The 13,903-nt window shown below is 42.4% G+C and overlaps 1 protein-coding gene across 1 annotated transcript in view; it reads left to right on the top strand.

Annotated features, from left to right (window-relative positions):
• MAP3K13 (mitogen-activated protein kinase kinase kinase 13) overlaps window positions 1-13,903 on the top strand; it is a 37,653-nt gene that overhangs the window by 9,667 nt on the left and 14,083 nt on the right. The window contains exons 2-5 of the mRNA XM_010175412.2: window positions 3,267-3,841; window positions 11,079-11,262; window positions 11,712-11,903; window positions 12,756-12,914. Coding sequence (XP_010173714.1) covers window positions 3,340-3,841; window positions 11,079-11,262; window positions 11,712-11,903; window positions 12,756-12,914 — 1,037 coding nt within the window. The 5' untranslated portion in view covers window positions 3,267-3,339. The remainder of the gene's footprint in view (window positions 1-3,266; window positions 3,842-11,078; window positions 11,263-11,711; window positions 11,904-12,755; window positions 12,915-13,903) is intronic.

Consider the following 13,903-nt stretch of genomic DNA (forward strand, 5'->3'; position numbering starts at 1 on the left):
TGGGCACGGTGGGATTTTGCTTGGAAAAATGCTTTGCTTGGAAATGGAATCATTTACAAGAAGTTGTGATGGTACAAAATTACACTGAGCCTCAAATTTCCTTATAGATGTAAAATAAATCTGTTAGCTGCAGAGTACATGAACTCGTCCAAATAGTTTAAATCAGAGGGTCTGCCTTGAAGTCTGCTTTTGCAGCAGCACTTTGTGAAATCTGAGTGTCTTAGATATGCACACAATCCTCCTACACACACAGAGCTTTCGGCTTTGGACTTGAAGATGTCTACAGCAGAAGCATTGCTAAGGTAGAAACAGAACGCTACTGGACTATGCTCTTTGCTGTAAAAGTTAAGGAGGCACATACAGATCATAAACATTCCAAATGACACACAGTCTGTATGTAATGAAACTTGAAGCTTTCAAGAAAATGTTTGTCTTTGTATGGAATAAAACGAAGATTTCTTTTAGTGGGAGGAGTTCAACATGAACAATCTCAGCCATATCTTTAGTACTCTGACCAAAAGAATAGGGGAGGCATGACGATAAAGCTTGAAAAATGCTCTTCATCCCTTCTTTGAAGAGATGGCAAGGTCAAAGACAACCTAATTTGTCTGTGTTAAATCAAATTTTGCTATGGAAAGAGGTTGCAGAATTTACTGTAATACAAGATAATTAAAAAAATTCATTTCCCTAACAAGTCAGCATTGATGCATTGTGGCAGAAACTGCCTTCTAAAACTGCCTTCTACCCCCCACTGATGTATCTGGACCACTTTACTTCAAGTTGACTGGATACGGAGTTGTTTTAAAAGAAATGCTGCTGTCTCATTCTCTCAAAACAATGAGTTCACTAAACCTCTGAAAAATCAGGCTGCTTATGTAAGTACCTAAATAAGGCTATATCATGCTAGTTTGAAAATAATTTTGTAACTTTTACATGCCTCCTTTCCCCATGAAGCAGATACAGTGGCATATAAGATGGCAGGGCACTGTGTTTAAAGGCTTTTTAAAATCTGAAATCTTTCTTGGAGAAGGCAATTTGATCTGGTAAGACAGACCTGGTGTCCCCAAATCCGGGGCTTTGTTCTTGGCTGGGGTTATTGTAGCTGTGGCTGGGGTTATTGTAGCCATGACTGAGCTGTGTTGTGTTAGCCCTGCTGTGCAGGTAGGAGGGAGGTTCTGCTAACTTCCTGAAGTCCTTTACAGCCAATATACCAAGAAAAGCTGTTCTTTCTGTTAAATCTACACAACTGAGCATTTTAAAGTCAGAACACTACACAGAAAGGCAAAAATCCAAGACTATTAATATACTCTAAGAGTCACATAAAGGCAAAAAAATTTTATCCTCCAAGTTTGATTTAATCCTTAATGCACTTCTCATTGTTTAAATTTGAGATACTTTGGGACACTGTTACCTCAAATTCCTTTTTTAGTTCTTACTCTAGGGTTTCTTGCAGGGGAAACTGACTGGTGTTTTATTTACATAGCTTAATACGCTGCTGTGAAAAGCGGATTTCTCTGTAGAAATACTGGTCACGGTTTGTTTTTGTTTAAAGAATCACTTGTCTCTATCAGACTTTTGGAAATGAGCAAGGGCAGTGCCCAGGAGCTCTGCACTGGAGTTGTTTTGGTATTTTTCTGAAATTCTGTCAAGTCTGAAACTTTTCCCTTTTCTCCTGTATATTGATAAGAAAATCTGTGATGATATAACTACTATTAGTAGTAACCACACTACTGCAGTCACCCTACAACTTCCCACGCTGGGGAATCAGTCATTGTAACGCTGGTCACAGGTGGGTCAGGAATAACCGTCTCCGAGCTTCCTGTACAAGTCTAATTCAGCTCCTTTACTAGTATGGACTGTCCTGCAATTTTTGCTCCACTTGCTATTTTGCTTTCTTTTAAAGAACAAAGTTTGCAACCTAAATGATATTCTTCTAATAAAGCTTTTATGCATGTTCCATGTAATCAGATGGAAATACGGGAAGGTAAAACAGGCTCCTGGCTGTTCCCATGTGCTGCTTCTGCTGCTGGAGAGGGACTGAAGCCCAGGGCAGGAGCTTTTCATACACCAGGCTGAAGGTGGTGTCTCTCATCTCTGTAATGACCTCATCTTGAGCAGTTAAGGAACTGAGCTGTTCCCTTTCAATTGGCTGCGTCCTACCTGGCCACCTCTTTCAGTGGCTGTTTGCGGAGCCTGGGACTTTGCACCTGGTATGACCGATCTGAATTTTTAAATAGTTTCTGTTAACGCTATTTTCCCCCCTCCCCCGCAACTTCTTATGGGTTTTAAAATTGGACTTTGTCCCTGTTACAGGCTGAATGTGCTTAATTAATTCTGGTGTAAAGTTAGAAACTCTTGTTTCAGAAGTGGCTCTATCCCAGAAAAGTGCTTTGGCAGTGGGCAGCTGTCGCAGCATCGGCTATTGGCCTGACTCTGTGGGAGCCAGATACTATGCTGGATTGTGGAAAAAGAATTTTTCAGTGGAGCACGTAGCAAGGGATGAGGGGACTTTTTTAAAAGGGACACCAGCTCTGAATTTGTATGCAACCTACCAGGAACTTCATGCAGGGAGGAAGCAGAGAGCAGTGGGAGGAGATGCTCTTCAGTGGAAGGAGGGTATGCTGTTCCTGTGAAGCTCTGTAATTCTTAGTTATTTATGAGGGTGACACGTACATGGTTAAAGAATGTAATGTATCTTGCTACATTGAACTTGAAAGGATTAAACTGAAGGACCAGGATGGTCATAACTAGGTGGGGCTCTGAGAGAGCAGCTACAAACCATCCCTTGGTGGAGTCAGGCCACCTGTATCACTGTGCTTTGTTTCTCTAACACCTTGTCTCAAGGGTTTGTAGAGGAATCCTGAGCTTGTGGGCTGTGCTAGACCCAGAAATGGTGACTGAACTCAAACCATACCTGAGCTGGGAAGTGCCTGGGGGGTCAGCTTCAGGCTGAGAAATGGTACAGTAACCATGAAGAAACAGCTCTTAGCTGCAAAGAATCTTTCACAGTTTTGACCTTTTGGCTTTTGTTTAAAACTTGTGGTGTTTGTTTACCGGGCAATTATGCTGTAGTTTCCTGAGAGTACTGTGTGAGTGGACTTTCGGTTGGAATAATTTATTTTCTTCTTTTAGGGCAGTAATTATTTACTAACTATCAGCAGTTGTCTGGAATGTCTAGTTAATTATCAGCTCACGTCTGTGAAAGTGCACGTAGTGAAAATACTTAAATAAAAATGTGAAAGTTGTTATTTTTCCTCTCCTTTCAGGTACTGGGTCCATGTGTCACATCTGAATTGTGTTGTACTAATTCTCTAAGTACCAACTCAGACCATCTCCTTGATGCACACTCACAGCATCATGGCCAGTACTCAGGAGCACCTGAGCTTGTCTTCCTCTCCAAACTCAATCGGCAAAGCTTTCTGTGAAGATAAAGACTTCAGTAGGTTACATGATGAACATGCATCTACTGGAAACCACCCGTCCCCCGAACTCGTAGAGGATGTACGTGAGAAGGGCTTGCTGCAGGCAGACCTTATTGAAAACATGAGCAGCCCAGTCACTGCAGCAGTGCTGACCAGCATCAGCGAGGACTCTAGGGACCAATTTGAGAACAGTGTGCTGCAGCTGCGAGAGCAGGATGAGTCTGAAACAGCCATTCCTCAGGGCAACAGGAACACTATGGATGGAGAAAGCAACAGTGGAGTGGATGATGTTAAAGTCCAGTTCAACAGATCAGGCAGTGGGAGTGGTGGGTTTCTTGAGGGACTTTTTGGCTGTCTGAGGCCCGTGTGGAACATCATAGGCAAAGCATACTCCACAGACTACAAACTGCAACAGCAAGGTAAGTAGGGAAGCAAACCTTTATTGCTTCCAGGGGAACATGTGAAGATGAGGAAAGCAATCCAGGGCTTTTTCCTAGCTTTCCATGTGACCATTTTTGTCTTGTGCAGCCCTATTATGGGTTTGCAAAGAGAAATCCTGCAGTGTACAGCAAACAGCTGTCATTTGTAGCAAAGGCAGCTCGTGATGGAGTCAAAAACAATTGCCTGTTCTGACCCATGCCTTGGACCGTTGTGATAAAGTCTGAATCTGAACTGAGTATTTGTGTAAGTGAGGAGCAGAAAGAATTGTGTTGAACACGGGGATTATACCAACTACTTCATTTCTGCAGGTTTTTTTCATGCCACATGAAAAACGTAGGCTTAGGCATTTCTACTTCTGTATGTGTATGTAAAAGTTGTCTCCAGCTGACCACCAAGTAGCAGAAGTATTGCTTCTCTATGGGCATATTACATGAATTTTTATGTCTTTTTGTTCAGGAGTAATTTTACTCTTTAAAATATGATTCAGTACTTATCTTTCCAGCAATATGTCCTTTAATGTTTATACCTTTTCCATTTAGATGTATAAATGCATAAGTGTAAATGTATAAGAGAGTGTGTATAAGTGTGTAAATATGTATATACGTGTGTGTGTGTATATATATGTGTGTATATATGTGTGTGTGTGTATATATGTGTGTGTGTGTGTATCTATCTATATATGTAAAAAGTATGTTGTTTAGGAATAAGTAATGTCCCAGTCAATGACATACATATATCTTTAGGGATTACTGAAAAGCTAAAGAGCAGAGTATGCTCTGCCTTTGGTGTTTGATTTCTCCCCTAGCACAGAGGGAGGGAAGTGGCAGATGGGAAAAGAACAAGCTGTCATTAGAATTAAGGAGCTGAAATGGTTGAGGCTTATTGAAAATGGGAACAGCCTGGCCATCATAGGATACTGTGGGGTGGAAGTCTCCTGTATTCCTGTGATCATGACTCAGTATTAATCAAATGGGTTTCTGGCATAGATAAATTGTAAGATATGTTGTCAGAAAACCCATCTGAGTGGTTCATATCTAAACCCAAGAATTGGGTTAGGGGTTCCTAATATGAGGGAACAGAGCTCTTAAATAACACGCTGGGTGAATCTATCTTAAAATATTAACTTACTCCTTCTTCCTAGAGTCAATTGCTTGCAGTTCATCACTCTGAGCAGGGAAATGCATCTCTGCACTACAGAATAGCAAGTGCCTCCTAAGTAGCAGCCTCTTGTCTATCAGACCTGTGTGCTCAGCAAGAGTTTACTTGTAGTTTTTTAAATACTTTGGCAAAATTGGTTCTAAGTTTTGTCTGCATGTTGTAAATTCAGTTTGTCACACATGGTTGAGTCTATAAATTAAAAAAGTGACTGAAAATGCCTTGGGGAATTAATACTATTGGGGTGATTCCACAATATGTGGAGTCGGATGTGGCGAGTTTTGGAAGAGACTGCATCTGGCTGGGGAGCCTCAGTGGTGAAGGAAAATGAGCTTTGGAGCAGTCAGGTAACATTCAACAGAGGCACGGTGTTAGTATATCTGTGTTAACACTTCTTTGGTTTGTACACTCAAGTTTTTTCAAGTGAAGCTGAAATTTTCCAAGGAAAGGACACAGATGCAGAGTTATGTTGGCTGCTTCCTGCAGTTCCGTGACTATCCCATACAAGTGCTATCTCACCAGGATGGACTTCCCTCATCACTGAGAGCTGCTGAGCCATCTCGTGCTTGCATGTGACTGTAAGCTCAGATGGGAGGCTTCAGGAAAGCTACCTGTGAAGTGAAGAGGTCATATTTTGCATGTAATTGGGACAGCAGATGCATTGGAGACCACAGTTTAGTACGTGCTTTGATGGCCCACAGGGGACACTTTCTTTTGTGTGAAAGTTGCTAATAAAAAAGATTGAAGCGCTACCTAATGAAAATGAGCAGCTGGGAGCATTGCTGTGTTTGGGGGGTGCGTGTAGAGCTCCTCGTCCTACACACTGCGATGTCTTGCTGTTCTCAGTGTCATGAGCACGTTCAGAGCTATAGATTCATGGAAGCTTTGCAGTTGCTGTTGGCATTAGGCCCTTCCTAAAAGGGATTTTTTTGCAATTTTGAAATGGCTACAGATGTGGTAAGGCTGAAGATTAACTGAGATCTTCTGTATGTGGCCTGTGTGGTTTAGCTGCATCTTCAGTGTCTTCACGTTCATAAATTAGAGTGAAAAGAAGGTTATTATTTTTTTTATTCTTTTTTTTTCCCTTCTGAAGCTGATCTGATGGCAGTAGTACAGTTCTATTATAGAAGGATAAACCTTTTTAAACTACTCTGTGCTAGAACTTGATGATTTTTGTCAGAATATTCATGTTCTGTTTTCCAGATGATCTCATTCTTGCTTCTTGCCACCAGAAAAATCTTCTTTGTGTGCGTTTCATCAGCTACATACAAACCAGCAGTTTAGTAACTAATGTATGTGATTGCTTCTATTTTTGATGTCTTTTAGCAAGAGCGCAGAGGATGCAAGGTTTGTGTTACTGTAAGGGAGCTTACTTACAGCTTTGGGCTGGTGCTGCACATCTGGGCAAATGATCTTTCCCCTTTTCATGACCCAACTGCTTTAAACCAGAGGAGTGTTCAGTCACTGATCCAGGAGCAATCCTTTGTGTTGAGCAGAATCAACAATTGGGGTAGGGGTCTGGTTTGGACCTGCGCCCATGAAGGACTCCATGCTGCCTGCAGGTGCTGCCTTGTACTTTTTACTACTCACCGGCATCCTTGCTCGCCCACTTTGGGCCTTCTTCAGGCAACTGCGCCCCTTCTCTGAACAGAAGTTGCCCAAACACTAGGACACAGTGGTGGTGGTAGTATGGTGTTGGTTGCAAGTAGTAAAATATAAATAGGTTTCATAACCTTTGCAAATGTCTGATACTTGAGTCTATATTGCCTGTGAAGGCTTGGCTCGTGACTTGGTGAATGGGGGCAAGATAAGAACAAGTTTTATATGATTCCAAGTTATCTTCTTGTTGAAATTACTCCTAGAGTTTCCTTTTCACTATCTGAGATGGTCATCAAGAGGAATACATTTCTGTGCTTCCCTTAAGGGCCCACACTGCGCAGAACTTTGGTCAGCTGGAAATTGCTGCAGGGTGGTCTGCTGGTGGACTGAGCAGTGCCAGTTGCTGTTGTTAAATGCTCTACCTGCTTGGTGAACAGTCGTTCCTGCAGGGAGTGTTGGCTTCTGTGTTGTGCAGTGGCTGCCAGTTGACTATCTGAGTTTTAAGTATTTTGGATTTGACCCATAAAATCACTCCTGACTGTTTTACCAGTTGTTTGCCCTGATTTGTAAAGGCTGGTGGTGAGTGCTTTCAGGGAGATATACTTAGTTCTTTAATTTGCATCTACTGGTTATTTCATTTGGATCATTGGGGCTCTGGCACTTTATAGTAAGACTTGTTTGTGTTTTCTACAGAGTTATTAGATTTCCGAGCCATTTTCTTTGGATTAAGAGTCTGTCTTAAGGAGTTGCTTTCACAACTTACGTGTTTATTGTCATCATGTGCATTTTTGTGTAAACCTGGAGAGCAAGGTGCTTTACAAAGTGGGCTTGTGTTTGTGGGTTATTTTATAAACCAGAGGTGCTTCTTGTCATAATGCCAATGCTGGCAAGCAGCCAGCGCTGGCAAATGGCAAAAATTTTCTTCAAATAGATTGACTCAATGGCTCAGGCTGCTCCTGTTTCTTCCCCATGGGAAACAGATTCCCATCATTCTACTCAAATGGTTCCTAATCACCTTAGAAACGCAAGCTCTTGCGTAATGCCTACTGCTATTACTTTATTTAGGGGAAGTATCCAACAGGTTTCTTTAGCCCCAGAAGAGTCTGGAATAAAACCTGTTCCATCCTGGTAGGAGATATCCTCATATCTCTTCTGCTGGAGGAGGGGTCAGTGCTAGGAGAGCTGTAGCAAGCTCTGAAGTTTGGACAATCTCAAAGGATGTTTAGTTGACCAGTGTTAACGGACTGATTGAGCATGGCTGGCTGTACAGTCGAGTCTTGATTGGTGTTCCCAGACGTGTCCCCCTGCCACCTGGCTGATCATCTGAGGTGTTAACTCTTCTGGACAAGCACTTTGCCTTAACTATGGTTAGTCATCATAGCCATGCACCCCAGCTCTTGTAGCTGGTTTCTTCAAGTCCTTTTCTGTTTCAAGCTGTTGGTTGAGATGGCAGGGATCTCGGCGTCACCTCTCACATGCTGTGTTTCTCGTTGTATGTGCCGAGTGGATGTGCTGTAGCTGGGACAGTCGTCATTCACTGTTCTTTGCATCAGAGTATTGTGGGCTGTTCGGGATGGGTCTGTAGAGGCAGTGGGGAGAGCTTTGTAACCTGCTGTGATGTGTGTGGTCTCAACTTCCAGCTGTATTCAGCTGGTGGCATGTTGAGTCCTCTCTTTTCCAGCCTTGCCCGTTGCCCCTCTGCAAAACTGTTAAGACTAACTTGTGATACTGACCCGTGTCAGCCTGTTGTCCTTGAGGGTGATCCCAGGGAGCTGGAGGGAGCACATACACAGGGTAATTTAGATGTATTTTTCAATTGGTGGGTTTGGATTGTAGTAGAAAATGCAGGTTTGTACCACTAATGCTAACAAACCCTGGGTTTCAACTGAATGTGGTCCAGTGATTCTCACCACCAGCATCAGTTTCTTTGGGAAGCTTTTCAGTGCTTCGTACTTTAGGGGAGCCAAATGAATTGCTGATGTTGGCTGTCTCAAAATGTAGTAACGTGTTCCCGTACAGTGAAATGAGGTTTTGGGATTTTTGTCTTCCCGTTGCATTATATGTTATATATGGTTTGCCTTTGTTCTTCTTGACATTCGCAAAGATGTAGGATGTACCATGGATTGTTGCTATACTGAAACCTCTTCCATGAGTAGATGCCCTTCTCAATCATTTCCTTGCTGATCAGGGTACAAATGGGTTATGGAAAAGGATGTATCTTACCAAAAAACCACGGGATGAATTGCAGGAGGAAGCACATGAACTTTTGCTTTCTTTGTTTACAATCTCTCTCTGCCTTTTGAAATTGCAGAGGTTAATAGGTAATATTAAAAGAAAACTAGGGCCTCTAGGTGATAGCAATATTGTTACCCATTACTGCTCTGCTCACAAATTTTGGGTGCTTCAGGTAAATAAATGACAATGTTGCATGCAGTGTACAGGAAAGGCAGTCCTCTCACATGTAAAGAAACAGCTATTTTGGTACAATGGAATAATTTCAGTGTTGCCCACATAAAAATACCATTCATCAACAAACACAAAAATCAATTATATTTGCCACCTTCTTTCAGAAGCAATGCATTTGTGAATTCAATAGAAACACAGATCTTCTCAATTTATTTATTAATTTCCTTATTTTCTTTTATTTTCCTGATTTAAAGAACTGTCTTTTAATGTCTAAATACCTAAAGATTTAAATACCAATTATAAGTATTGTGACCAAAAAATGCTCAAGTTGTTTAGTGAAGTAGAATGCTTATTATTTTAAAATACTTGAATGCCCTGTGTTCAAGATAGTGGTCACAGCATGTTTCATGCATCAATTTCTGTTAGGTTCTTACACGGACAGGCATTTCTTACTTCAATACCAAAGGACATGTTTGCTGGTAGGCAATATCAGCTTCACAGTGTCATGGCATTCTTGAAAATTGAGAATTGTCTGCTGCAAATCCACGGTTACTGGGGTTGCTTGGTTATAATGCATTTCAGTTGAGAGCTGCATGCGCTGTCTTAATATTTTTGTACAACATAAGGTTGCAAGTGGATATAGCAGCATGAAAAATAGACTTGTGTCTGTGAAGAAACACGTGCTGAGGATTGAACTTTGCCCTGCCAAGTCAAAGGAAAATTTTGCTGTAGCTGTAGCTTAACAGTGTTTAGGTTTTTTCCTAGTTCAGTGAGCAAAATGAACACTGGGATCCGGCTCGGGATGGGAGCTGGCTTTCCTTGGCCATGCCTGGAATGGAGTCATTGGGCAGGAGGCATCCAGCAAGTGTCTGGCTGTTGCAGGAATGATTTGAGGGAAAGATCTGAATTGAGATCAGTCCAGAGACAGTCTGGGTAAATAAGGTTCCTTTCAGCGGTGACAATATCTAAAACAAACACTTTTGCAGCCCTGGGAACACACCACTGGCTCAGAGACTGGATGAGAGAAGACACATCCCTATAATGATCCAAAATAGAGATCTGTACAGGCGTGACTTTCTCTTATTTCAGAAATCAGTGGGTTACTTGTTGGTTTTGCTGCTAAATAATTTATTCTCTAAACTTACACATTTATTGAGTTACAGTAAATAAACGATTGCCTGCCTTTTATCTTGCTGTTTGTGGGATGTTAAAGTAATTTCAAGGTGACTCACAGACAAACAAGGCTTTTTGGTCCGATGGATACAACTGGCTTGAAACAGTTTATACAGTGCTCCTGGACCAGTCCGCAGTATCCCTACAAGATGCATGTGGGTACTTAAGAGGAGGAGCTGCTTAAGATTTTTTTTTTTTGCCTGGTTGACACTGATATACCCAATGTTGGTGTGGGAAAGGCCTGTTTCTGTGACTGGTGGTGCTGGTGGTTAATGTGTTTTGTGTTGGGTAACTTGCTGGTTGCCAGTCTGTGTTTTACAACCTGCCACTTCTGACCTTCCCTTTTATTTCCTATTTTTGCCCTGTTTTGGGGGAGAAAAAGTCTTTTTTTTTTTTTTTTTCATCAATTGTCAATGTGAAATGTTTTCTTCTCATCTATGCTTTTTCAATGGAGTCGTCATGTAGTTTATAAGAGATACCATCATCATTCAGTTTTGGAGTACAGGACTTGCTCCCTAAATTTCCAATCCAGTGTCCCTGGTATGTTAAGTTGCTGCCTGCCAGGTCGAAGTGGCTCACCTGAGCGGGTAGCAGTGGTGGTGAGCTCTGCTGAAAAAGCAGCTGGGACGATGGGAAGGAACAGACTGGAGACAACTGTGCTGGGGGAGAAGAGCTGGATGAAAGGGATGTTGGAACTGAGCATGTGCGGTGTGTGCCTCAGCTGTGCCCGTATTGGGAGGAGAAGCCATCTACCACCTCCAGGAAAGTCCACCTCAAGATACAACAAGGGAGGTGGCAAGTGCTGTCCTGGTGTGATCTTGCAGCGGAACATTTTAGTGGTCTTGGCCTTTTACGTTGTTTCCTTTGCTTGGCTGTGCCTAGATACCTGGGAGGTCCCGTTTGAGGAGATCTCGGAGCTGCAGTGGCTGGGCAGCGGCGCGCAGGGAGCTGTCTTCCTGGGGAAATTCCGAGCGGAGGAGGTGGCCATCAAGAAAGTGAGAGATCAGAACGAAACAGATATCAAGCACTTGCGGAAACTCAAACATCCTAACATCATTGCATTCAAGTAGGTTGTGAAACTTGTTAGAATTATACCTTTACCCAGGGAAGAGCCATTTGTGTATGTACCCTGGCCAAGTTTTTCAAATCCAGGGACTAAGCTGTCTCTAGGACAAAACGGGTGGTCATCCTTCCTCACTAATTGTTACACATTCTTGTGCAAACAAAGCTGTGGATGCCATTCCCACCCAATGCAGGCTCACAAAATGCCTTCTGTGAACCCTACAAACCTTCAGGTGTGGAAGCTGAAGGAAACCCAGCCCTGTCATCAGTGAGGTTCCTCCTGTGCAGAGCATGCAGGAAACATTCCCCTTCCTGTTCAGTAAGGCAATATTAGCAGAGGCTTGCCCGGGAAGAGTGAACAGTTTACTCTCCCACCCCTGGATTGTCACCTTTAAGAGTTGCTCTTGGACTTTTACTCTCCTGATCTTCACTAGCTGTGTGTTTTCTTTGCAGGGGAGTTTGCACTCAAGCCCCATGCTACTGCATTATCATGGAGTACTGTGCACATGGACAGCTCTACGAAGTCCTGCGAGCAGGCCGGAAAGTCACCCCTCGGCTGCTTGTGGATTGGTCCACAGGGATTGCAAGTGGGATGAATTATCTGCACCTTCACAAAATCATCCATCGAGACCTCAAGTCACCAAAGTGAGTTCTATAGCTACTGAAACATCCCCCAGATGTGGTTGGTTTTTTGTGTGTGTTTTGTTTTGGTTTGTTTTTTTTTCTTCTTGTGGAATAGTTTAGAGTTAGGTTGAAACCCCAGTTATTTTTTTCCATGTCGACTCAAAACTAATGAGAGTGATACTAAATGAAACTTATTGGCACTCCCCTCTGTGCTGCATTTCAACAAGACTGGAAATTTTACCAGTATCTTAACATGATAAATAACAGTCAGGAAGTATTTCTAACAATTTGATGGTGTCTAGTCCTTTTTGAAAGTGGGATATTCTGTTGCCTTCTGCTTTTTTATTTTTCCTTCTTAATTGTTCTGTTGTAACTTCCCTGGTTTTCTGGAATATGTCTTTCTCATTTCTCTGTTGCTTTCTGACTAAAACTATCTGACTGCTTATATTGTTATTCCCTAGATGTTTATCACTCCTTTAGCCTGTGAGATGACTGTGACAGTGCATTAGGATAATACTTTTAGATGGTTTACAGTACAGTTTAAGATACAGCTTTACTAAAATTTTGAAACAGCCCCAGATAGAGTGAATCTTCAGTGACTTGTTAATTTGCAATTTTATCAAGATTGATTTTTTGACTTGTAGCATTTAGAAGTGCATTTGAGGCACAAAACACAACCGCCTCAAAGGAAGTGAGTGCTTTCATCAGTGAAAATGCATAATCTTTTTTTCTTGTGCTGCAGTTTTTAGCAGCATGGCCTTATCAGTTGTTGGTGTTAATTAAGAAGGGATTTATTCCCAGTGGCTGTAGAAAAATGGCAAAATGCTGATGTGTGGGTTTTTTGTTTGTTTGTTTGTTTTTTTTGTTCTCCAGTGTTTTAGTTACACACACAGATGCAGTAAAAATTTCAGATTTTGGTACATCTAAAGAACTCAGTGATAAAAGTACCAAAATGTCTTTTGCTGGAACTGTGGCTTGGATGGCCCCAGAGGTGATACGCAATGAGCCTGTCTCTGAAAAGGTGGATATCTGGTGAGTAGTATTAACGTTTAAGTATCTTCACCTTCTGTTTAGTCACTTTGTTTCTCAATACTTTATATATTCAGCACTCTTTTCTCATTCTAGGCTTGAGGATAGTTTGCTCTGTGGTGAACTGTTCCTTTCTCCATCTGCCTAGTGCCTTGAACTCTGTTATTGAACCATGGGCTGTAATGGACAGGGAAATGACGTACATGTTTAACAGTTGCGTGTTGAGATCTGAAGGTATCTGGTGAGACTCGGTGCAGACTATCTGTGTCTTGCAGTAAGCAAATGCCACAGTTCTTCCCGGTGTCGTTATTCAGGCCAGAGCTTTCTTCCACTCCTGATGCTCAGGGATCCCTCAGCAATTTCTGCAGCCAGTGTTTTTTTTTCACTTGCTTTCTACCCTCTTCAGGGCCATCCTTGAGCTGTAGGGAGGCCTCTACTCTGCTGGCTTGAAGAGTCTGACCACCTTGTGCTTTCTGCATATAGGACTTGGCTGTTACACATACAGCCACAGGATTACGTGAATCTAACAGTTCAGTGAATCTAACCTGGGATCCAAGAGGGAGGAAACCAGGGTACATTGTAAGAGTTTTGAACAGCCATTTCCATCCCATGGGAAATGTACTCTGTGTCCAAAGGAACACAAGGAAACGTTCAGATCTCTATGCTATTAAAAATGCTCGAGAGAGGGCTCTCAGCCTTAGAGCTCCTTTGGGATGCCTCTCCGCAGGTTTCAGGGTCTTCAAGGGAACTGCATCTCTGTTTCTGCCTTGTTATTTCCGCATGTTAAATGTCAGGAACCAGGACAAATGCCCTTCTTGCTTTACAGCCAGGATGAATTTTCCTGCTTGTGGTTTTTCAGCTTCAAATGCTGTCACCTCCCTTACACAGTGTAAAGCTGCAGGTTAAAGCTGTGGGTGACTCAGAGCGTGAGTGGAGTCAGGCAGCAGCCTGCTGCTGGTGTTTTACCTCAGAGCTGGGTCAGGACTTAAGTT

This window comes from Antrostomus carolinensis, unplaced genomic scaffold, assembly GCF_000700745.2.
Source record: "Antrostomus carolinensis isolate BGI_N321 unplaced genomic scaffold, ASM70074v2 scaffold19209, whole genome shotgun sequence".
NCBI lineage: Eukaryota > Metazoa > Chordata > Aves > Caprimulgiformes > Caprimulgidae > Antrostomus > Antrostomus carolinensis.